General features: G+C 43.3%; 1 protein-coding gene and 11 non-coding genes across 12 annotated transcripts; 4 read left to right on the forward strand and 8 right to left on the reverse strand.

Moving 5' to 3' along the window:
• The first annotated feature begins 267 nt into the window (after positions 1–267).
• On the forward strand, positions 268–356 carry TRNAI-UAU. Its single transcript is given in 2 exon segments — positions 268–305; positions 321–356. It is a non-coding gene; the product is annotated as a tRNA-Ile (tRNA).
• A 597-nt stretch (positions 357–953) lies between these two features.
• TRNAI-AAU lies at positions 954–1027 on the reverse strand. The gene has a single exon. It is a non-coding gene; the product is annotated as a tRNA-Ile (tRNA).
• A 3109-nt stretch (positions 1028–4136) lies between these two features.
• On the forward strand, positions 4137–4218 carry TRNAS-GCU. The gene has a single exon. It is a non-coding gene; the product is annotated as a tRNA-Ser (tRNA).
• A 353-nt stretch (positions 4219–4571) lies between these two features.
• LOC116521849 (histone H3-like centromeric protein CSE4) lies at positions 4572–24019 on the reverse strand. The gene is made up of 2 exons (XM_032236498.1): positions 23688–24019; positions 4572–5438 (listed from the first exon to the last, which is right to left on the reverse strand). The coding sequence occupies exons 1-2, from the start codon at positions 23992–23994 to the stop codon at positions 4852–4854; spliced, it is 894 nt and encodes a 297-aa protein (XP_032092389.1). The 5' UTR covers positions 23995–24019; the 3' UTR covers positions 4572–4851.
• TRNAS-AGA lies at positions 7977–8058 on the reverse strand. Its single transcript has one exon. It is a non-coding gene; the product is annotated as a tRNA-Ser (tRNA).
• TRNAS-AGA lies at positions 9551–9632 on the reverse strand. The gene has a single exon. It is a non-coding gene; the product is annotated as a tRNA-Ser (tRNA).
• On the reverse strand, positions 12276–12357 carry TRNAS-AGA. The gene has a single exon. It is a non-coding gene; the product is annotated as a tRNA-Ser (tRNA).
• TRNAS-AGA lies at positions 13008–13089 on the reverse strand. The gene has a single exon. It is a non-coding gene; the product is annotated as a tRNA-Ser (tRNA).
• TRNAQ-CUG lies at positions 16672–16743 on the forward strand. The gene has a single exon. It is a non-coding gene; the product is annotated as a tRNA-Gln (tRNA).
• Positions 17684–17755, reverse strand: TRNAD-GUC. Its single transcript has one exon. It is a non-coding gene; the product is annotated as a tRNA-Asp (tRNA).
• Positions 19375–19446, forward strand: TRNAP-CGG. The gene has a single exon. It is a non-coding gene; the product is annotated as a tRNA-Pro (tRNA).
• TRNAM-CAU lies at positions 22848–22919 on the reverse strand. The gene has a single exon. It is a non-coding gene; the product is annotated as a tRNA-Met (tRNA).
• Positions 24020–25140: the final 1121 nt, after the last annotated feature.

Raw genomic sequence — 25140 nt, forward strand, 5'->3', positions numbered from 1 at the left:
ATTCGTCCCTTCCCTAATCTATTCTATTCTATTCCAATAAATAAATAAAGTTTGTGACATGCACTGAGTTAATAGAAGGGGGGGGGCAAGCGTTGATCTTTGAGTCGTAAGCGTTGAGTGATTATAGTGAAGAGTGAACAGAAGAAAAATAAGCAAGGTGTATCCGAAACGCCTTTATCCCGAAACAGTTTAAGAAAAACAAAAAAAAGCATTAGGATGAACCTAGAGATCCGGGGGGCGAAGTTTACCAGGGTCGCTCTTCGCCGCGCTCCAGTGGCGCAATCGGTTAGCGCGCGGTACTTATACAGCAGTACTAAGCAATGCCGAGGTCGTGAGTTCGAACCTCACCTGGAGCAGGTTTTTTTTTAAATTATTATTTCTTGGGGGAACTTTCTTAACTCGGCTCATAATATGACAATACTGCTTCTGTTTGTGTGCGTGTCAAAGTTTAGAAATTTTAGTTTTGAAAAGTTTAGAAAATCTATTAGGCAATTCCGGAGTTTTGACAGTTCCACTTTTCCTCTGTAAAGGGAACTGGAATTTCGGGAGGTTTCCCCAGTAAGTAAGTAAATAAGTAAGGAAGTAGTAAGTGTTCTCTGTTGCTTGCCTTCTGAAATAATGGAGATATACTTTATTTTTCTTTTCAGTGTCTCAATTGGGAATCTGCCTTTTTCTAGAAATCGGTGGTATTGCAAAACTTCAAATTTTATGCTCCAAACCCTTCCCCCCGTTTATTTTTAAAATGTTTGACACCAATATTTTTAAAAAAATTCTCCCAAATACAAATACATTTCCAGATATTGCAAGTTCTAGAATGAACAATGGCGTTTAAAAAAGATGGGAAAGGACTTTGACAATCAATTTAACTCTGTTATCTTTTAAACGAAAATGAAATTGTCCTGCCGTTAATTTTATTATACTTTTTTAAAAGTCTTGGGAGGAAAAAAAAGGAATGGCCCGTACGGGGATCGAACCCGCGACCTTGGCGTTATTAGCACCACGCTCTAACCAACTGAGCTAACCGGCCCTCATGCAAGCTGCTTCATTTTAACCCCTTGTTGCAGAAAAGGGGAGTGGAAAATATATTACTGTCGTCTAGGATGACCCAAATTATTTGCAACTTGCAAAAAAGGCCCTCAAATTTCAGATTCACAACAAAACCGCGGAGGGTTTGAACAACAACACAGGTTATTTTATTAAGGATCTATAAAAAGGTTTATAACCTTTATAAAATAGACCTTTATGAAAAGAAGATCTATGGCATAAATTGGCACGATTGTCAGAAATACAAATAGTATGACACCTTCTGTGCATTTATTAAAAAGATATTAACACTGCTGCATTACTGCTTTAATAATAGGACTTGTGGATAATACACTGCAGCTATATGGATATGAATGAAAGGACAATAAGACTTTAAAATGGATTTTGATGGGTCCGCTGCACAATTTCCTTTTGTAAGGAGTAATTATACATTTCCCCCCTCTGTCCTTGTTGTTCTTAATTGTGAAGCAGTGGTGGGTTTCAAATTTTTTTAGAACCTCTTCTGTAGGTGTGGCCTGCTTTGTGGGAGTGGCTTGCCAGCCATGTGACTGGGTAGCAGTGGCTTGCCAGCCATGTGACTGGGAAGGCGTGGCCAACATGTAAAATGTGGTGAAACTCACTTAACACCGCTCTTGCTTAGCAACCAAAATGTTGGCTCAGGAACTCTGGCATTTGAAGCACGCAAGTCTTAAAGCTGTCAAGTTACAAGACCCTTGCACCCCTCATCCTTTAGGAAAAAAAACAACCCAGGGGTGTTCAAACTTGACAGTTTTAAGACTTGTGGACTTCAACTCCCAGAATTCCTCCTCCAGTCATGTTGGCTCAGGAACTCTGGCATTGAAGTGTGCAAGTCTTAAAGCTGTCAAGTTACAAGACCCTTGCACCCCTCACTCTTTAGGGAAAAAAAACCCAAGGAGTGTTCAAACTTGACAGCTTTAAGACTTGTGGACTTCAACTCCCAGAATTCCTCCTCTCGCTCTTCATCTTGATGATGTGCAGACGGACAGGGGTAGGGAGCTGGAACCGGTTCTAAACGGCACTATAGATTTGTGGAACCTCTTCTATAGAAGAGGTTAGAAGGGGCAGGAACCCACCCCTGTTGTGAAGTCATGTCTGACCCATTGAAACCCCATGGACAACGTTCCTCCAGGCCTTCCTGTCCTCTACCATCCTCTGGAGTCCATTTAAGCTCATGCTGACTGCTTCGGTGACTCCATCCAGCCACCTCATTCTCTGTCGTCCCCTTTTTCTTTTGCCTTCAATCTTTCTCAGTGTTAGGCTCTTCTCCAGGGAGCCCTTCCTTCTCATTACTTTATTTATAGTCAAAAGACCCTCATATCTGTACATCTTAAGCTCCCATCCACGATCTCAGTTGAAAGGCATTTTTGACTGCTCCTTAGGACTAACTGGATGCAATTCAAGGTGCTGGTTATTACCTTTAAAGCCCTACATGGCTTAGGTCCAGGATACCTGCGAGACCGCCTACTGCCACATACCTCCCAACGGCCGGTGAGATCCCACAGAGTGGGCCTCCTCCAGATGCCGTCAGCCAGACGGTGTCGGCTGGCGGCTCCCTGGAGGAGGGCCTTCTCTGTGGCTGTTCTGACCCTTTGGAATGGACTACCCCCAGAGATCCGGACCTTGCCCACTCTCATGGCCTTCCGAAAAGCTGTTAAAACCTGGCTATTCCAGCAGGCCTGTGGCTGTTGACCTCATTGTTGAGGTCCAGCCTCAATCAGATTGGGTGCATGGGTGATGTTTTAAATTGTTTTCCTTATTTTTTTTATTAATTACTCTTCTTTTCGCTTTGTAAGCTGCCCGGAGTCCCCTGGGATTAGGCGGCCTATAAATCTACTAAATAAATAAATAAATAGACTTCTACAACCACAAGGGGGCAGCATGGCACATAGGCAAACTAAAGCCTTTCAGAATATCCTAAACCAAGTGATTGCTAATCTTTTCCTTGAGTGCTGAAAGCCTGTGCGCACCCCCCATAGTGCAACGCACACACAAACCCTCCCCATCTGTCAGTTAGCAGCTGCCTTCAGAGTCAGACATCAGTGAGGCAGATGAACAGCTGGAGCCTGTTCCCAGTGTGCAGAGTTGCCAGACGAAGGGAACAGCTAAAGAACAGGGGTCGATTTGGGAGTAAGGCCAGATGATGAATGGCTCCTCCCAGAGGAAATAAAAGAGGAGCGAAAGGGGAGTGGAGTTTGCAGGAGACAATTAGTTCACTTCATTGGTTTGTGACTCTCCGAGACTCCTTGCCAAGTTTTGCAGATATCATCCTGGCAGCTCTCCAAGCCAGATAAGGTCTGTGACCGTAAATCCTCCCTTGAAAGACTTTGCTGGATGTGAATGAGCAGAATTCAGAGTCAATTAATAAAAGGGGGTTTTGTCGGGACCAGGAGTTGCTTCATGCTCTCTGGAAGTCAGAACAAGGACTCAGATGAGCATAGATCAACTCCAAGGTTAACTTCAGACCAACCATAAAGTAGAATCTCCTTTTGTTACCTTCCGACTGGCAAAATCAGCAGGGAAATCAGATTCCCTTAACAAACATGTGACTAATTTAACAACAGCAACAATTCACTTAACAACAGTGGCAAGAGAAGTCCTACAATGGGGCAAAAATGAACTTAAATGTTTTGCTTAGCAACATACATTTTGGACTCGATTGTGGTCGTAAATCAAGGCCTGCCCAATTCATTAAAAAAAAACCTAATAATTTGTGTCAATGGCACCTCATGGACGTTCAATCAGCCTCAAGGTCTTAAGTTGTTTACCAGCACAAATCCTGAGCAGTATTCGTAATCTTGCTGAACTAACTTGTTTTTAAATTACTCAACAAATGAAAGAAACATAATTACTGTAAATAGCACTTCCATTCTCCCTTATGTAATAGACTGTGAAGCCAGTAGTTTTCACCTGCTTGTTATACAGGGTGCTGTAACTTTTCCCAGCCATCAAAATACTTACGAGTACTTTATGTAATATAAGGACAAAAATAATATAGTAACTATTAGTAAATAGTTAAAAGCATCGTATGCGTTAAGGATCAGAACAATTTAGTGAACCTTTTCTGAGATACCGACGAGGTGGCCGAGTGGTTAAGGCGATGGACTGCTAATCCATTGTGCTCTGCACGCGTGGGTTCGAATCCCACCCTCGTCGATGTCCTTTTTTTAAAAACTTTCAAGTATTGATAAAATAGCGTCAAACCCGGGAGTGCATTAAGGTTAAAGAGATTAAAAGCCTTGCACCGGTCACTTAGCGGTAGTAGCTAGCTACTGTAGCGCTGCTGGGAAGTTACTGTTGCAGGCTCGTATTTCAACATAGCTTCGCAATGAACCACGTGCGATGGTTTTGCACGGGTAAATTTTACTTACACCTCCGCTGATTCAAGCCAGCGAATTTTTAAAAACCAGAAATTGACATTCGTCTGGGAGCAAAGAATGCAAGAACGGAGATCGGTCGCTCTGCAAATAAGACACTGAAAAACATCTTTTATTTACATCTGGCTTTAGAAGCGGGGCACGTAAAACATTAGTGCAAATTGGAACCACCAAGAGACTCAGGTCATCCCTATAGAACGAAGGCTGCAGGAAACGTAATAATCTCGCTGAAAATGGAGTATTTGAGCAACATTAGAGTTAAATGGAGTTTTTTTGTTTTAAAAAAAATGAAAATCAGAAATGAAGCCAGCTCTTCCTTGGAAGCGGTGAAGGGCTCTTAAAAGAGCCGTTAAAAGCACGATCACTTTTCCAGTCTGCTCCCCCGACACCACCCGCAAGGCTACGCGTGTCTTTATGCCCTCTCCCCGCGGATGCGTCGGGCCAGCTGGATGTCCTTGGGCATGATGGTGACGCGCTTGGCGTGGATGGCGCAGAGGTTGGTGTCCTCGAAGAGGCCGACGAGATAAGCCTCGCTGGCCTCCTGCAGGGCCATGACGGCCGAGCTCTGGAAGCGCAGGTCGGTCTTGAAATCCTGCGCGATCTCGCGCACCAGGCGCTGGAAGGGCAGCTTGCGGATGAGCAGCTCGGTGGACTTCTGGTAGCGTCGGATCTCGCGCAGAGCTACGGTGCCCGGGCGGTAGCGGTGAGGCTTCTTGACGCCGCCTGTGGCCGGCGCGCTCTTCCGCGCCGCCTTGGTGGCCAGCTGCTTGCGGGGCGCCTTCCCGCCGGTGGACTTGCGAGCCGTTTGCTTGGTGCGAGCCATCCCTTCTTCTAAGCGCTCCGCCGCCGCTGCTCGCTGGAAACTGGAATGAAAGGAAGCTGTCGCGGTCGTTCTTTTATAGCCGGCTCGCTCTCCTCTGATTGGCTGGTGGGGAAAAGACGCGTTCGAGTGTTCGGGATTCGTCGGGGATTGGTCAGAATTAGAAAACCAGGCGAGATCTGGAATCCCAACCACGTCTCAATGGAACGGGTTTATTAACAGAGGTGGAAGGGACCTTGTAGGTCATCTAGTCCAACCCCTCTCTCCAAGCAGGAGAGCCTATTTCATTTCTGACAGATGGCAGCCTCTTCTTGAAACCTTCCATTGATGAAGCTCCCACAATTTCCGGAGGCAACTTCTGTTCCAAGTGGGGAGAAAGACAATGGAAACATGGTGGCTGTTTGGAAAAGATGGTTATAATGGTGGATGAGATCACATGCCTTGAAGATGTTGGGTGAAGAAAAAAAATGGGGTGGGGGAGAGATGCTGAGAGTTCCTAAGTTTTATACTCCCTCTGGGCTTTTGAATTTGAGATCGTATTCTGATTGGTTGTCAGACTACCATGGGGCTATGCAGGGGCAACTCTGTACGCTGTTCTGAGTCCCAGGCTTGGTTGAGCCTTGCTGGGTGATGTAATCTTCCCAGGTGCTATGTAGTGAGATGGGTAAAGAGCTAATCCTATCTTTGTTGGATCTTAGGTGAAGGCATTTGCCTATGGATAGACCTAGCTATCTCTTTAAGTGTGGACATCTGCTGTGGGCTATTGAGGATGGTGGGGGCTATTAAGAGTCAGTTTCCTGCCTAAAAACATGTTTCTCCATTTCTCATCCAGGGAAATATATTATTCTGCCTTTCTAATATTTCATTTTTCTAGGAAAGGGGATGGATGCTAACTTCCTACAGTCCCAAAGATCCTATCCTGTCCTTAGAGCTGGGTGGGGAATGTAGATTTTATGAGCCTTTGTTTTTCAACTTTCAATCCCTTCTGGGGGAGCTGGGCTGAAGGCGTTTTGTTTATGAATAGGCTGGCCTGGATTTCTTAATAGGCACAAAATATCCTTCTCTAAAGACTTCAGGCATCTGCTGGAGGCTATTAAGAAACACTGGGGGCTGCTTTCTGCCTCCAAGAGCATGTTTCTTCATTTCTCCTTTGGGGAGATATACAATTCTTCCTCTTTTAATATCCCCCAAAATATTTCATTCTCTTGGGGGTGTTTCCTACAATAATAAGGAACTGAACTGAAAAAGCTTCTTGAAGGAGAAGCTGTAGGAAGTTAGCACCCACCCCTCTCCTAGGAAAATGAAATATTCTAGGGAATATTAAAAAGGCAGAGTATTATAATTTCCCCTAAAGGAGAAACATGTTTCTAAAGACAAACTCAGAACCTCAGCTCTCTGTGCCCACCCCCAGCAGATATTTTGGTGCCAACCTATCTACAAGACAAAGACTGGACCAGCTAATCTACAACACTAAAGACATTGCCCTCAGGACGTGATAGGATTAGCCCTCTACCCATCTAGCCATAGAACTCACCACATGGCACCTGGGGAGATTACATCACCCAGTAAGGCTCAACCAAGCATGGGACTCAAGACAATACAAAGTTGCCCTTGCGTGCCCACATGGGAGTCTGACAACCAATCAGACTACATGCCCTTTCACAGGAACAGGAAGCTCCAAGGCAGGTCCAAGAGAGGGTATAAACCTCTCTCTCTCTTTCCCACTCATGTGCTTTTTCTTTTGCCCAGAATCTCAAACCATGTGGACCTGTCCACCATTAAACCATCTTTCCAAGCAGCTTCCATGTTTCCAGTGTCTTTCTCCTCCTTGGAACTGAACCCAGATGGACATTTCTTCCAACAAAGCAAAACATCTTCAACATCTTCCTTTTGAAAAAAAAAAAAAAAGCACCTTTGGGACAATCCTAATGACACCAATAAAGGGGTGGGTGGGTAACAGAGGACATGAGATTTTCTTAAACGTTGCTGCACAGGTTTAGCTAAACTTTGCTAAACAGGTTGCTTTTATTCAGTCAGTATTTGCCTATTACTAATTAATGGCTTGTTAAAACATCTTAAGGATGTATTGTTCCTGCATTAAATACGAGGGCAATCTTGAAAAGCCTCCATCTTGAATTAAAGGTGACTAATAAATGCAGAAGGACAGGACAGGAACTTTAGGACCTCATAGGATTAATGCACCACCATTGGAATAGTAAAAGACATAAGGCTCACTGCTTTGCACAACCCCCTGGAGCATCTCAAATCTCCATGAGATGTATGATGTATGAGAAAAGCCAGGCTGGAGGTTGATGGGGTTAAGAATTTATATTCCCCAACTCAAAATCTAAGGGCAGGAGAGGACCTTTACAACATAATTAACCCACCCCCATTGGAATAGTAAAAGACACAAGGCTCACTACATTGCACAACCCCCTGGAGCATCTCAAATCCCCAAACCCCAGAAGCCTGTATAGTCAGTCTACATTTTATTTCCAGTTCCCCACCACCACTCCTATTGCCTTTCCCTTCCAATACTAGGGCAATATTGAGAAGCCTCCATCTTGAATAAAAGGGCACCAGAACATGCAGAAGATCGCTAATAGATGGCGAATGCTGAAAAGTAAATATGGAAGCATTTTAAAAAGGTTTGGTTCTAAATTGATAATTTAGGGGGATAATAAAGGGGAAAGGAAGAGGGGGAAAAAATCCAATTACGTAGTTGGCAGGATTCGAACCTGCGCGGGGAAACCCCAATGGATTTCTAGTCCATCGCCTTAACCACTCGGCCACAACTACAACTGGAAAGCCACCTGTCTTAAGATCAAAGTAAATATTAAAATACTTGTTCTAACTTGCTTTGTTCTCTTCAATTTATCCCTTTTGTTCTGTAGTTTCATGCTATTTCATGAGATGTATGAGAAAAACCAGGCTGGAGGTTGATGGGATTAAGAATTTATATTCCCCAACTTAATAGCAATAGCAATAGCAGTTAGACTTATATACCGCTTCATAGGGCTTTCAGCCCTCTCTAAGCGGTTTACAGAGTCAGCATATTGCCCCCAACAATCCGGGTCCTCATTCTACCCACCTCGGAAGGATGGAAGGCTGAGTCAACCTTGAGCCGGTGAGATTTGAACAGCCGAACTGCAGTCAGCTGAAGTAGCTTGCAGTGCTGCACTCTAACCACTGCGCCACCTCGGCTCGGAACTCAAAATCTAAGGGCAGGAGAGGACCTTTATGACATAATTAACCAGTGGTGGGATTCAAATAATTTAACAACCGGTTCTCTGCCCTAATGACCGTCTGGGTAGGTGGGGCTCGGTGGTCATGTGACTGGGTGGGCGTGGCCAACTCAAGGTCACTCAGGTCGATGGGCGCTTCGCCTTAGCTGTTACAATGTAATAAGGGTTAACCGGAGAGGCAGCTTCTGTAAGCAGGGCAATAAAGATTAGGCTAGAAACACCACCAGAATGTTTCCTTCCTGCCTTCCTTACAGGATCAGCCCTGTAAAGTAGGAAAAAACAAAAGGAGATTTCTTCCAACAATCGGTTCTCTGAACTGCTTAGAAAGTTACCAACCGGTTCTCCCGAATAGGTGCGAACTGGCTGAATCCCACCATTGTAATTAATGCACCCCCGTTGGAATATTAAAAGTCACAAGGCTCATTACATTGCACAACCCCCTGGAGCAAGGTGGCGCAGTGGTTAAATGCAGCACTGCAGGCTACTGCTAGATCAGCAGTTCAGCGGTTCAAATCTCACCGGCTCAGGGTTGACTCAGCCTTCCATCCTTCCGAGGTGGGTAAAATGAGGACCCGGATTGTTGTTGGGGGCAATATGCTGACTCTCTGTAAACCGCTTAGAGAGGGCTGAAAGCCCTATGAAGCGGTATATAAGTCTACTGCTATTGCTATTGCTATCTCAAATCCTAAACTCTAGAACCCTGTAATAATCCATCAAAGATACTCAGCCATTTTGTCAGCCACCCCAGAAACATGTTGCTGTCACTGAAGTTTTGGAAAACAAAATAGACTTTCTTTCCTTATAGCCAGTTTTACATTTTATTTCCAGGTTTCCCCTCCCCCCACTCCTGGCTTGGAATCAGACTGGATTTCCCTTCCAACATTAGGGCAATATTGAGAAGCCTTCCTCTTGGAACATGCAGAAGATCGCTAGTAGATGGCGAATGCTGAAAAGTAAATATAGAAGCATTTTAAAAAGGTTTGGTTCTAAATTGATAATTTAGGGGGATAATAAAGGGGAAAGGAAGAGGGAAAAAAATCCAATTACGTAGTTGGCAGGATTCGAACCTGCGCGGGGAAACCCCAATGGATTTCTAGTCCATCGCCTTAACCACTCGGCCACAACTACGACTGGAAAGCCACCTGTCTTAAGATGAAAGTAAATATTGAAATACCTGTTCTAACTTGCTTTGCTCTCTTTAATTTATCCCTTTTGTTCTGTTGTTTCAGGTTATTTCTTGAGATGTGTGAGAATGGAAAGACTGTGAGGGGACATGATAGCAGTATTTCAGTATTTGAGAAGCTGCCACGAAGAGAAGGAGGACAAGCTATTCTCCAAAGCACCTGAGGGCAGGACAAGAAACAATGGATGGAAACTAATCAAGGAGAGTAGCAACCTGGAATTAAGGATAAATTTCCCATCAGTGACAACAATTAATCAGTGGATCGATTTGCCTTCAAGATGCTCCATCCCTGGAGGCTTTTAAGAAGAGAGACTGGGCAGTCACTTATGTAAAATGGTATAGGTTCTCCTCCTTGAGCAGGAGGCTGGACTAGAAGACCTCCAAGGTCCCTTCCAGATCTATTCTGATTCTAAACTCTGTTCAGGTATAGCTGTCTGGGAAGATCGCTGGCCTAACGCCAGGCTACAGCTAATAATAAAAGGAGGAAGTTTAGGAATTTGCTTCCGGAGCAAATGGACAAATTCAAATAGGCGAAGTATTTAGCCTATGGGAATTCGACTTACAAGAGTTCATTTAGTGAGCGTTGAAAGGTACGACAGCACTGAAACAAAACGATTTCCCCCCCACACTTAAAAAGCATGGCAGCATTCCCATGGTCATGTGATCAAAATTCAAAAGCAACTGACTCGTATTTATGATAATTGCTGTGTCTCGCCGGGGTCATGTAATTTGCTATCTTCTTCTGATAAGCGATGTCAACGGGGAAGCCAGATTCACTTAATAACCGTGTTACTAGCTAAGGTGCAGTGATTCACTTAACGACTGTGGCAAGAAAGCTTGTAAAATGGGGCAAAACTCACTTAACAAAGGTCTCACTTAACAACAGAAATGTTGGGATCAATTATGGTTGTAAATTGAGGACTCCCTTTAGTTGTGATGTTGGAGTACAGCTTGGGGAGGGGGCAGGGATGAGAAAAACCTGGCGGATAAAAAGAGCATGAATAGAATACAGTAGAGTAGAGTAGAGTAGAGTAGAGTAGAATAGAATAGAATAGAATAGAAAATATGGAATGGAATGGATAATAGAATAGAGTAGAATAGAATAGAAAATATGGAATGGAATAGAGAGTAGAGTAGAGTAGAGTAGAGTAGAGTAGAATAGAATAGAATAGAATAGAAAATATGGAATGGAATGGATAATAGAGTAGATTAGAGTAGAATAGAAAATATGGAATGGAATGGATACTAGAGTAGAGTAGGGTAGAGTGGAGTGGAGTGGAATAGAATAGAATAGAATAGAAAATATGGAATGAATGGATAATAGAGTAGAGTAGAATAGAATAGAATAGAATAGAGTAGAGTAGAATAGAAAATATAGAATGGAATGGATAGTAGAGTAGAGTAGAGTAGAGTAAGTAGAGTAGAGTAGAATAGAATAGAATAGAATAGAATAGAATAGAATAGAATAGAATATAGAATGGAATGGAATGGAATGGAATACAGTATAATACAGTACAATACAATACGGGAATGGAATGGAATGGAATACAAGACAACACAAGACAAGACAAGAAGAGAGGAGAGGAGAGGAGAGGAGACAAGACAAGACAAGACTTTATTTGACCAACTCTGATTACACAAGGAATTTGTCTTCAGTACAGAAACTCTCATTGTACATGCTAAATGGTAATCCTAATAATGAACTGAAGAAGCTTCTTAAAACATCTTCAACATCTTCCTTTTGAAAAAAAGCACCTTTGGGACAATCATAATAATGACACCAATAAGAGGGAGTAACAAAGGACATGAGACTTTCTTAAATGCTGCTTCCCAGGTTTAGCTAAACTTTGCTAAACAGGTTGCTTTCACTCAGTCGGTATGTGCATGTTAGTAATTAACAGCTTGTTAAAACATCTTAAGTATGTATTATTCATGCACTAAACAGTAGTGTAGGAAGCCCCCTGTCCCCAGATTAATATTTATTCCTAATAAGGTGAATATCTCCTGATAGAGAAATGGAGAAATATCTTAACAAAGGCAGAAAGCAGGCCCAGTGTTCCTGCCATAAGCAAACATAATAACTTTGAAGAGGCTGACCTTTAGGAATGCAGGTTTTATATACATTCAGAAAAACTGGGACAATCTATGCATTTTTTAAAAAAAACCTTCAGCCAGACTGGAGCTGATGGGATTAAGAATTTACATCTCCCCAACTCAAATTCTAAGGACAGGACAGAACCTTTAGGGGACAATAGGATTAACCCACCCGCATTGGAATAATAAAAACCACAAGGGTCACTACATTGCACAACCCTCTGGAGCATCTCAAACCCCGGAACCCTGTAAAAACCCACCCACTAACTCAGCCATTTTGTCAGCTTGGAAGCAGTCTGGATTTCCCTTACAATACTAGGGCAATATTGAGAAGCCTCCATCTTGAATAAAAGGGCACCGGAGCATGCAGAAGATCGCTAGTAGATGGTGAACGCTGAAAAGTAAATATGGAAGCATTTTAAAAAGGCTTGGTTCTAAATTGATAATTTAGGGGGATAATAAAGGGGAAAGGAAGAGGGGGAAAAATCCAATTACGTAGTTGGCAGGATTCGAACCTGCACGGGGAAACCCCAATGGATTTCTAGTCCATCACCTTAACCACTCGGCCACAACTACAACTGGAAAGACACCTGTCTTAAGATCAAAGTAAATATTAAAATACTTGTTCTAACTTGCTTCGTTCTCTTCAATTTATCCCTTTTGTTCTGTAGTTTCATGCTATTTCATGAGATGTATGAGAAAAGCCAGGCTGGAGGTTGATGGGATTAAGAATTTACATCCCCCCACCACTCAAATTCTAAGGACAGGAAAAGACCTTTAGGAGACAATAGGATTAACCCACCCCCATTGGAATAATAAAAACCACAAGGCTCAATTCATTGTACAACTCCTGGTGCATCTCAAACCCCAGAACCCTGTAAAAATCCACCCACTAACTCAGCCATTTTGTCAGCAACATGCTGCTGTCACTGAAGTTTTGGGGAAAAAAACAGAGACTTCCTTTCCTTGTAGCCAGCCTCTGTTTTATTTCTAGTTTTTTTTTCTCCTCCGGGCTTGGAAGCAGTCTGGATTTCCCTTCCAATACTAGGGCAATATTGAGAAGCCTGCATCTTGAATAGAAGGGGACTAGTAGATGCAGAAGATCACTAATAGATGGTGAACCTTGAAATGTAAATATGAAAGCATTTTAAAAAGGTTTGGTTCTAAATTGATAATTTAGGGGGATAATAAAGGGGAAGGGAAGAGGGGAAAAAAAAATCCAATTACGTAGTTGGCAGGATTCAAACCTGCGCAGGGAAACCCCAATGGATTTCTAGTCCATCGCCTTAACCACTCGGCCACAACTACAACTGGAAAGCCATCTGTCTTAAGATCAAAGTCAATATTAAAATACCTGTTCCAACTCTTTAATTTATCCCCTTTGTTCTGTAGATTCAGGCTATTCCTTGAGACGTATGAGAAACTCTGTTTAGATCAGTGGTGGATTCTGGATCCTGTTGCAACCAGTATGGTGCAAAGGGGGCCATGCGTCCACCACATGCACATGCGCAGCACATGCACAGCTCATGTGCAGCGCTGCATGTGTACATGCATAAGGTGACGCTCTGCAATGCTCTGCGACGCTCCAGCTGCCGCACGCTCCGTGTGTATGCGCAGAAGCCCTGATTGGCTCAAAGACAGGTAAGGAGGGAGGGAGGGAGGGAGGGCGGACCTGGCCTTATGGAGCACAGTACCTGATATTCCTAGCAGGCATTCCACCGCTGGTTTAAATATACTTTGTCTGGGATGATCAGCTGCCGGCCTACAACTAATAATAAGATGAGGGATTTTAAGAATTGGGTTCTGGTGCAAATGGACAAATTCAAATAGGCTCTGCGATTCAGTGGTGGGATCCTGCCGGTTTGACAACCAGTTCGGTGACTGTGTGCTTTGTGTGCGTGTGTGCTCTGCACACATCCGGAGTTTTAACAAAACTTACCTTCCACGTTACTTCTGGGGAGTAACACAGCTGAGGCGCGAATCAGCTGAGAGGATATAGGTAAGTAAAGCTTAGCTAGCTTACCAGGGGCGAGTAGGCAGGCGGGCCAACCTGATCGTCGGAGCACTCCGGTTCGCCCGAACTGGTCCGAACCGGTTGAATCCCACCCCTAAGGCTAAGTACTGGTAGCAATTGACTTATAACAGTTACATTTAGTGACCATTCGAAATTAAAACAGCACTGAAAAAAATAAGACTTCTGACCATTTCTCACACATAAAACCACGGCAGTGTTCCCGAGGTCAAGTGACCAAAATTCAGATGCTTGGAAACCAACTCATATTTATGATGGACTAGCCCTATCATGGCGGAAGCTGTGGTATGCAGGCCACAGATGGCACGCAGAGCCATATCTGAGGGCACATGAGGCGTTGCCCTCTATCACCTCCAGCGCGTGTGTGCACACTGAGCTAATTTTTCGGGCTTCCGGAGGGCGGGGGACAGTGGTGGGTTCCTGATCTCGTTGCAACTGGTACGGCGGCAACGGGGCCTGGCATCCCCCACATGAAAGCGAGCATTGTGCACATGTGTCTTACAATCCAGTGATGCCTCTGTGAGCCTCCGCGATGCTCCAGCTGCTCAGCAGAATGTCCCGCAGGCGCTGTTTGCACTGTTCACTGTGCGCAGAAGTGCCGAAGGATTTAAAGACAGGTAAGGAATGCGGGCGGGCAGATGAGCCCTTTGGAGCACTGTACTGGAATAGTACCCAGTGCTCCAGGCAGGCTCCGGTACGCCCGTACCAGGGTATACCTCCTGCAACCCACCACTGGCGGGGGAGGCCGTTTTCGCCCTCCCTAGGCTTCAGGAAACCCTCTGGAGCCTGTGGATCATGAAAAACGGGCCGAACGAGCTCACCGGAAGTTCAGAAATGAACTTCCTTTGGTCCCGTTGGTCCGTTTTTCGCCCTCCCCAGGCTTCAGGAAAGCCTGTTGAAGTCTGGGGAGGGCAAAAAATGGACTACTGGGCACACGAGAAGTCAGAATATGGGCTGTTTCAGGTGTGTGGGTGTGGGTGTCACATGTTCATGCTTAGGTGGGCACAATGGGGGTGCATTTAATTATGGGTGTGGGCACGCACGCACATGCTTTTGGCACCCAAGGAAAAAAAGGTTCACCATCACTGGACTAGCCGATAACCCGCCATTGCCCGAGTATTTATTTCTAGGGGGAGAAATGTCTGGACCAAACGTAATTTCTAATATTGGATTTTCCCCCTTATCAGAGGGAGCCCCCTGGTGGAGTACTGTGAAGCCGTTACCACAGCAACTCCACTGCGCTGCACAGTAGAAGCCATTTTTACAGCAGTACAGTAGAAGCCATTTTTACAGCAGTACAGTGAAGCCATTTTAAGGCACAACAGGCTGTATCTTAATAGAACACACACTCCGAGGGGTTTTAGGGGTGTTTTATCCCCACCATCTTGGTTTCCCGCGAGTAAGTCATCTGTGTACCAAGTTTGCTTGAAATTGCTTGAGGCATTCCAGAATCATGCTGGAGAACACACACACACACACACACACACACACACACACACACACACACACGAAGAAGACGATAGAATAGAAATAGAAATTCTCAATCCAGCTCCAGCCTTCTGTGGGAGCTGTGGCTGAATGTATTATGAATAGATAGGTCCAGTCTCTCTTAATAAATTCAAAATATCCATCTCTCAAAACTTGAGGCTTCTGCTTGAGGCTATGGCAGGAGAACTGGGGCTGCTTTCTGCCATTGTTAAGATTTTTCTCCATTTCTCCTTTGGGGAAATATAATATTCTGCCTTTAAAAAAATATATCCCCTAAAATATTTCATTGTGGGGGTGGGGGCTTCCCACAGTGTTGAATGATAGTTATAGGAAGATAAGCAACAGATTTAAACACCATAGAGCTATATTATAAACAAAACATTACAATCATCCAGCCATTCATCCCCTTATTTTATCTTATGTTGTTACAATCAGTTTTAATGTTATGTCATTGGTGGTTTTATTCTATAGCTGTACTCTGTTTAGGTTCATACATGTAATATATTCGGGTAGCCCTCATTTAGCCACCACACTTAATTGTGGCACCTTAGTCATGAAGTGAAGTGGTTGCTAAGTGAACACCAAAACTAAATTTATTAATTGATTTCCTCTTTCTTTACTACACAATCTGCAAAATCTGTAAATATGAGCATTGGTGGTAAAGTTACCTTTTCATTACTGTTGCAATTGCAAACATCTGAATATTGAATATTGAATGTGGAATGTGGAATGTGGAATGCCGAATGCCGAATATTGAATATTGAATATTGAATATTGAATATTGAATATTGAATATTGAATATTGAATATTGAATATTGAATATTGAATATTGAATATTGAATATTGAATATTGAATATTGAATATTGAATATTGAATATTGAATATTGAATATTGAATATCGATTAAATGAGTCAGTTGTTAACCAAGGAGTACCTCTAAAGCTGTTAAGTGGAAAGTGATCCACAAAGCTAACAAAACAGAAACTACTAACTAGACCAAGAATTAGTTTCATTGGAATATCTATACTGTTTTTTTTTTTAAAAAAAAAAATATTGTATCTGCCAATGGCCTATTCATTTTCAATTAAAAAAACGAATGATGCATGGTTTTGATCTTTTCTCTCTCTTTCTTAATGGAAAAAAAAAATTTATTTAATGATTTTTCAGAGCAGACTATCCATAATATTTTTTATAGGCAATAGCAAAAGTAGATCCACTTTTTTTACTTAGAAATAAATTTAAAATTCCTGAAACTTGCATCTAAATGAGAAAGTTAAGATTGTAGCTACTTTCAAGAAAATATCAACATAATCACCCTTGAGCATCAATTTATATGAAATATGAGCGAAAATGAGGCAATTTTAACCAAGGTTCCATGGTGTAATGGTTAGCACTCTGGACTCTGAATCCAGCGATCCGAGTTCAAATCTCGGTGGAACCTACATTTTTCGCGTTCATACGTTCCCGGATTTAAAAGGTCTTCAGTTCCATCTCCTCGTAGGGAATTCTAGGAAGGAGACGCTTCCTCTATTATTGACTCCTTTATTGGTTCCTAATCTTAACTTTTTTTAAAATCCCAAACCTGCAAAAACCCAGAGACAAGAGGTGGTTGGGATTGCGCTGCCATCTAGCGGCCGCGTGGGTTTTTGCAGGTCAGAATTGCCTTTATAAGACAAGAAATGTTTCAGTGGCTTTTTAGGATGGATATCCTTTTAAAAGATACACGCGTGTCAAAGACCCCATGTGGGTGCTTAAAATGTAACCACCCTCACGTGGAAATTTGGAGCCGAAATCAAGGGCTGCCTGCGGGCAAATAAACAGGAATAACAATTGCATTAGGAGAAGGGCGAATTCAGACGTGACACGTCGTTTAAGGGCTCAGAATTGGAAACTTAAAACAAATTATATATATATAAAATAAAATAATAAAGGGTGTATTGCATGACCCTCCTGCACCGAGACTGAGCTTAATTAATTAATTAAGAAATGTTTAAGAACCCCTAATAATGTTTGTGAACATGAAATTGTATTAAGAAATTGTTTAAGTGTATTATGACTACTATTATTATCAGTACTACTATTATTCTATTGTATAAGCAAATTGACTCAGACAATAATACACCGTTCATTAAGCACCTGTGTATATTAAAGAAAAACAAAATATAATTCTTTTTAAAAGAAATGTTTCAAGACCCCTAATGTTTTATGAAAATGAAAGTGTATTAAGCAATGTTTCAAGACCCCTAATAAATGTGTGTGAAAATGAAAGTGTATTAAAAAAATGTTTAAAGACCCATAATAAATGTGTGTGCAAATGAAAGTGTATTAAAAATGTTTAAAGATCCCTAATGTTTTGTGAAAATGAAAGAAAAAATTTCACTCTCCCCGTCGGGGAATCGAACCCCGGTCTCCCGCGTGACAGGCGGGGATACTCACCACTATACTAACGAGGAGTAGCTGTTCCCGGACTTTCGGAATGCTTCTCTTATAGCAAAACTCATCACTTGTAGTGGAAGGATGCTAAATTGAAATTCGTTTCCTCCACTTTCCTAGTGCATCATTTCTGTGTTCTCGGCGACTGGGGATTTACAGGCTTGGCTGCTTTAAGGCCGGAGAAAGGTTGTCTCCGTGCTTAAACATCAACGCAAACCGCAAAGGGTGGGGCGAGGTTAAGAGGAGCACCCTCTGCCTATGCTCAGAGGCACCCTTTCCACGGCTCCCCGGTAAGCAGAAAAGGCCAAACTGAGATTGCCATACAGCTGGCTTGTTCTGGCCGAGGGCAAAAACTTGGAAAGATCACGGAGGTTTCAAGAGGCAACTGGACTTTCTGGTTTTTATTTGAAGACGTTTCGCTTCTCCTCCAAGAAGCTTCTTCAACTCTGAACTGGATAACTGCGAATCTCCATAGATGTCACAGGTTTTGTGCCTAAGGGAGAGCCGCGCGGGTGAAGAATAAGAAGAAAGAAAGAAAGAAAGAAAGAAAGAAAGAAAGAAAGAAAGAAAGAAAGAAAGAAAGAAAGAAAGAAAGAAAGAAAGAGAAAAAAGATGGAAGGAAGAAGAAAGATAGAAGGAAGAAAGAAGAAGGAAGAAGAAAGAAGAAGAAAGAAAAGAAGGAAGAAGAAGAAAGAAAGAAGGAAGGAAGAAGGAGAAAGAAAGAAGAAGAAGAAAGATAGATGGAACGAAGGAGGAAGGAGGAGGAAGAAGAAGGAAGAAGAAGAAGGAAGAAGGAAGGAAGGAGGAAAAAGAAAGAAAGAAGGAGGAAGATAGAAGAAGAAAGATAGGAGGAAGGAAAAAGAAAGGAGGAAGGAGGAAGAACAAGGAAGGAAGAAGAAGGAGGAGGAAGGAAGAAGGAGAAAGATAGAAGGAAGAAGGAAGAAGGAAGAAGAAAGAAAGAAAAAGGAAGGAAAGAGGAGAAGGAGAAAGAAAGAAGGATGAAGAAAAAATGAAGGAAGGGAGGGAGGAGGAGGAGAAGAATAAGAAAGAAAGAAGGAATAGAAGGAGGAAGAAGGAGAAAGAAAGAAAGAAGAAGAAAGATAGATGGAAGGAATAAGGAAGGAGGAAGAAGAAATAAGGAAGAGAAGGAAGAAGGAAGGAGGAAAAAGGAAGAAAGAAGGAGAAAGATAGAAGGAAGGAGAAAGATAGGAGGAAGGAAGAAGAAAGGAGGAAGGAGGAAGAAGAAGGAAGAAAGAAAAGAGGAGGAGAAGAAAGAAAGAAGGACGAAGAAAAAGGGAGGGAAGGAAGGAAGGAGGAGGAGAAGCGAAAGAAAGAAAGAAAGAAAAGAAAAGAAAAGAATTGGCTACAGAAGGAATTTTTCTTCGGTGTATAAGCTCTGAATCGAGCCTGAATCGAATTTGCAAAGCTTCCTGGCGTAAATCGGGGCGTGGGAAGCTTTCAAGGTGAATTCCCTTTCTTTCCCTCGGCGTGTAAATCCACATTTTGGGGCTTCCTTTCATTGCAGACTGAACGAGAGAACGAAAAGGCAAAGGCGCTCCCTTAATTTCCGTAGAAGCAGCGGCAATAGTGATGTCATAAGCTCGAGAAGGGGATGACGGGAAGCTGCTTTGCAGGACGTGGCTCGTTGGTCTAGGGGTATGATTCTCGCTTCGGGTGCGAGAGGTCCCGGGTTCAAATCCCGGACGAGCCCATTTTCATGAACCACAAGGCGATATTTTTTTGCCCCTTCCTTTCTTTTCTCTCTCCCGGTAAAACTTGGCTGCAGGTTTTGCCGTTTTGGAACAAAAGGAAGCACGAAGACGCTGGAGGAAGAGGAACACCGAAGTTGGTTTCAAGGAAGGAAAGAAGGAGGAAGCGAGGGAGAGAGGGAAGGATGGATGGAAGGAAGGAAGGATAGAAGAAAGGGAGGGAGGGAGGCACGAAGACGATGGAGAAAGAAAAACACAGAAGTTGGTTTCAGGAAAGGAGGAAAGGAGAGAAGGAAGGAAGGAGGGAGCGAGAGAGGGAGGGAGGAAGGGGATAAAACCATGCCCTGAAATTATGACCTGGTCTTTAAAGGGTTTAGCTTCAGCCATTCATTTTGGAAATTAAAGATGTGACAAGCCCACTGTGGTGTGGATCTCAGGAAGATTGGGGCACAATTTTGGCTGGAAAAATCTGGACAACCACCAGGGGGCACAAAAGAGGTAGGAAGCTGCGACTCTTTGCTGCCACCCAGTGGCGGCACGTTGTAGAATTCTTCTCCTCTCCCTCATCCTCTCTCTTCCTCTTTCATATTTTTAAACCCTGCCTTTGTTTTTTTTATAAATAACTCAAGGCAGCAAAAATAAATGTAACGTTATTAAATAGGGCAGTCATCCTGCAAATCTTCTGCCCTGAGGATGTTGTACAGTATGACAGATTATTTGTGTGGGTGGGTGCGCCAATCAGCTGGTCTTTGCGGGTACCGGAGTGTGGGGAAATGGCCCAAAACAGCCCCGCCCCCCAAAAACAGACCTGTGTACACTGGCCAGATGGTTTTCGGGTTTCTGGTGATCCGGTGTGCACGAACATCAACTGGCCACCACTCATGCATGTATTGAAAACCCAAAGTCCAGACGGCCCCGGGGGGGGGGGGGGTGCTCATGTCCTCTGGCACACATGCACATCAGTGGTGGGTTCTGGATCTCGTCGCAACCAGTACACTGCTACAGGGCCGTCCTCCCTTGTTCCTTATCTCTTTTTAAGCTAGTGGGCCATTTACGCACCCACCACCCTGTGATGCTCCAGCTGCTCGGCGGAGCATCACTGAGGCTCAGTATGCTGCGCGCACAGGCGCAAATGGCCCGCTAGCTTAAAAAGAGGTAAGGAACGAGGGCGGACAGGTGGGCCCAGCAGAAGCACCGTTCCAGTATGGTGGCAATGTTCCCAGCTGCTGCTGGTATGCCCTTACTGGGGCGTACTGTCCGGAACCCACCACTGATACACATGCATTCTGGTTTGGGCACTTGATGCCCAAAAGGTTCTCCATCACTGGAATAGGAGCTAAACTTCCATCGATTAACATGCCTGTGTGGGAAGTTATCATCCAGCCCTCTGCCAGAAAAATGAAAGATCCTAGCAAATATTGAAAAGGCAGAATATTTCTCTGGATGTGAAAAGAAAGAAACATGCTTTAAAAGACAGAAGAGTTGCCTGTAGCTTCCTGCCCATCCCCACTTTGTCAATAGGCCATTGAGAAGGCCAGGCTAGCCCACTTTACATAATAAAGACTTCTCCACTGCAACTGCAGGGGGAAGGGATATTGGAACGTTGCTCAACTCTCCACATGGCATCTGAGAACTCATCACAGCCTAGAGAGTACGGCCTGCACGGCCCCATGGGAGTCTGACAACCAATCAGAATACATTTCTTACACAGGAACAGGAAACAGAGAGGTGGGACTAAACAGGGTATAAAAAGCCTAGCAAGCCCCTCCTTCAGCCCTTCTCTTCTTCTCCACCAACATTGAAGCATGTGATCACCTTTTATGTTCAGGGCTCAATCCATGTGGCCCTGTCCAACAATGAACCATCTTTCCAAGCAGCCTCCATGTCTCCAGTGTCTTCTTCCCCACTTGGAGCTGAACCCAGAAGGACATTTATTTCAACACCTGAAATAAAAAAGACAAAGAGGTGGGAGGTGGGTGGATGGGCCTATCACACACACAATGGCCAAATTCTCTCTCTCCCTCCCTCCCTCCCTCCCCCCCTCTCTCTCTTTCTCTCACTCACTCTCACTGTCAGGGCTGCTTCGCTCAGTAACCAAGAAAGAAACCACTCAACTCCATTTTGCAGAATTAAGAGTACTTTTACTGGCCATGAGTAGATAGTAGCTAGGTAAAGCAAGATCTGAGGCAGAAGCGTGTATAATCATAGATATCAATATGTGACCCAATCCCCTCCCCTTGGTAACCCCATCCTATAGTCCACCACAGGTGTCATGTGGGAGACATCGTCAAAAATCATCATCAGGTTGGAATGCCGGACAGTTGGCCTTGGCGGAAACTCCTCTCTCTGCAACATGCGCAGTAGATGGTGAGAACATCTCCCTTATTACAGTCCCTCCTGCACAGAATATTTCCCTCACCCAAATACCATGCCCCCGCTCCCCATTTCAATGGCAGCCAAAAAGCAAGCAGCAAAACAGAGGCTGACACACTCTCTCTCTCTCTCTTTCTCTCTCTCTCTCTCTCCCTCCCTCCTTCCCTCCCTCCCTCCGTGTGTGTGTGTGTGTGTGTGTGTGTTTTCCTAGGGATGTATATGTACTTACAAGCACAGATATGTACATGTTTGACATGAAGGCTGGGGTTAGTAAAATTGCAACAGGAACTGTCATGTCTGTAATAATTTTATGTAGGATTTGTCAATAGTTGGGAAATGATGGTACAGGGAGTCCAAATTTCCTTTACCTATTTTCATTCAAGACTTTATTTCCCCCTCAAGGAAATTTAGCCTGAGTCCCCTTTAGGGGAAAAGAGCGGCATAGAAATATAATAAATTCAATTCACAGAAATATAATAAATTCAAATTTCTAATCAACTACCAATAAAGATCAAAGGAGATCTGAGCCCGCAATTCTATTTTCATTTTAAGATTAATTCCCACTGATTTGCAGTGCACAGAACTGACTGGAAAAGACTGTCAAACGGCAGAGATTCTTAGAAGGGTATTCATATGTTAAGCTTCCAGTCACGTATTTTGCACCCCTGAAATGGATTTATTTTTTTTAATCAATTTTTCAATCCCGGTTAAACAATATCTGATCAAAGATTGTCTGTCCTTTATAAAAGCCATGCGTTTTCATGTCTTTTTATCGTATCTGGTTTGTATTTGCAGTTGAGGCCACCATAATGCAAAACTTTATTTAAAAAAAAATGATTTATTTTTCTAAGGGAGGAGCAGCAGGCTGCACCCATCAATCATCTTTTGATCAGAAGCATCATTGATGAGCTTTTGTTGTTCTCTCCCCCCTTTCTCCCAAAATGATGTACCATAGAAAAAGTAAGCATTGGATGGTTAATTGTAGCTTAAATAAGTGCCATCTCTGGCAAGGAAAAGACAAAAGTAATTTTAGCAGAGGATGGTTTCGATCCATCGACCTCTGGGTTATGGGCCCAGCACGCTTCCGCTGCGCCACTCTGCTGCTTGGAAATATTTACCTTTCTACTGCAAGTTGAAGGTTTTTTCCAACCATGAAACCACGCCATCGAGACACACACACACACACACACACACCCCATACTGAACGTAGACCATCTCCTTTTGCAACTTTGTATATCAAAATATTTTGTCGATCTACACCTCCAGGGGGCGCACATGGCTTGTCATTGTGTGCTTTCTATATATAGGCTTAATTAATGCTCTTGCTAGATTTTATATTTGGAGGCGGATTCAAACCGTGTTAATTGTAATGTACGGTAGGTAGTGACGAGTCAATACGAAATGCTTGTTCGGTCTTTTGGCTGCATTGTTTTAAATTATTAAAAGGGACCAGTTGCTTTAAACGGTGTTTTGTGTAGTTAATACACAAACATACAAAGACACATACGTACACGCACCTATATAGACATGTACAAACACTAATATAAAGACAAACACAAACATATGGAACAGCCCTCTCTGGAAAATGAGTTTTTCCCCAGCACGGGCCCCGAGAAACGACGCCAACAGCCGTATAGAAACCACAGGAAAGCAGCCATAATGTAGTTAATATAGAAAGCTTGACATCACATAGGCTGCACTCAATTTGTCCTTTTATTTTTTTTAGTATCTTTATAATTCACCTCTAACACCCAAGAAGTTTCCTTTCGAAATTTAAATCGCAACCAACAGCTTTTTTAAGGAAAATGTGATTGGCCCTTAAAAGGGCCTTTTTTGTTTAGTTTAGAAGTAAATGTTCGAAGGTTTTAACCACCGAAGCCGTAGAGGGTGCGGCCCTGGCGCTTCAAAGCGTAGACCACGTCCATGGCGGTGACCGTCTTCCTCTTGGCGTGCTCGGTGTAGGTGACAGCGTCGCGAATCACGTTCTCCAGGAAGACTTTCAAGACACCGCGAGTCTCCTCGTAGATCAAGCCCGAAATACGCTTCACACCTCCGCGGCGAGCCAGACGGCGGATGGCTGGCTTGGTGATGCCCTGGATGTTATCGCGAAGGACTTTACGGTGCCTCTTAGCGCCTCCTTTCCCCAAGCCTTTGCCTCCTTTTCCACGACCAGACATGACTGCGATGCTCTCTCTTTGTAAGCAGAAGAACTACTGACTTAATCGCCCGTGCACCGGCGCTTTATATACAGAGGAATCCGACCAGAAGGAAAACTAGAAGGAGGAACGTTCACTACCTCCCGCCTTGAAGCAATGGCCGGTTAATTCGATTTTGTCCAATCAGAAAAAGCCACTGGAGTTTCAAACACGCCAATCAGTACATTTTCTGTTGGCGGGAAAAAAGCTATTGTCCAGAATGATGAGGGGTCTTCTTTCAGAAAATTCATTTACTATATTTGAGAGTCGCAGTTTAATACTCTTTTCATATTATTTCCAAAACACGAGCAGCTGAAAAAAAAGCCCCTAGACCGGCAACTCAAAATCGATTTGGAATTCTTGAATAACTGATAAAATACATACATACATACCCATTTCTTTCTAGTTAGCTATGAATGGGACTTGACTATATTATTTTTACTAAGATGATTCCTGGAATATGGTTTCCATATTAAACTATTAATATAGCTTTTAGGACAGCAAATTTCCAACCAGGAAAAAAAACCCATAACATTGGACAGAGCGCCCCAAATTTGCATATTTGAGAGAATTTCTAATTGTTCTTCTGAAATCGCAACATATTACAAAGTAAACCAATGTATTAATTTACATGTAAATAGAGTTTGAATTTGAGAGGCAACTTTTTCTAGGATGTGGTTTGGATGATCCCATTCTAGAAAAAACACCCTCAAAATAGATCTACTTTGGTCTAAATAGGTCTGTTTTTCTCCTGGCTTTATTCATTTTGGCGCCCAAAACATTGAATTAAAGACTTGCTTACATGCTGCTCCTTTTACAAAGTAATCAGGGCGAAGGAAAGGTGTACATTTTACTAGAGACAGAATGAAGAAATAGTTTATTCCCCTCTCTCCTTGCCTTTGGTTGTGTTAGATTCTAATAAAAAAAAATTTAGCTGGCAAGCAGAGCTGCTCCGGGATGCCCAATGAGTCAGTCGTGCGACTAGAGCTCTGGGATACGAAACCGGGCAGGCAGCCCGTGGCGCAGCTGAAAACCCCCGCTGTAGAGGGAAGGACGTGCAACATGCAACTGGGAAAATGTGCAATGAGTAGCGCAGCCCTAGCCGGCCGGAAGTAGGTAATTGTGCTG

The sequence above is a fragment of the Thamnophis elegans genome, chromosome Z (genome assembly GCF_009769535.1).
Source record: "Thamnophis elegans isolate rThaEle1 chromosome Z, rThaEle1.pri, whole genome shotgun sequence".
Lineage (NCBI taxonomy): Eukaryota > Metazoa > Chordata > Lepidosauria > Squamata > Colubridae > Thamnophis > Thamnophis elegans.

What these genes read in the sequence shown, in the direction of transcription:
- LOC116521849 (XM_032236498.1), bottom strand. Translation starts at nt 23,994, where the DNA reads ATGTCTGGTCGTGGAAAAGGAGGCAAAGGCTTGGGGAAAGGAGGCGCT. An exon ending in CACCCTCTACGGCTTCGGTG is followed by an intron (nt 5,439 to 23,687) that starts GTTAAAACCTTC and finishes TTGGGATTCCAG; the next exon opens with ATCTCGCCTGGTTTTCTAAT.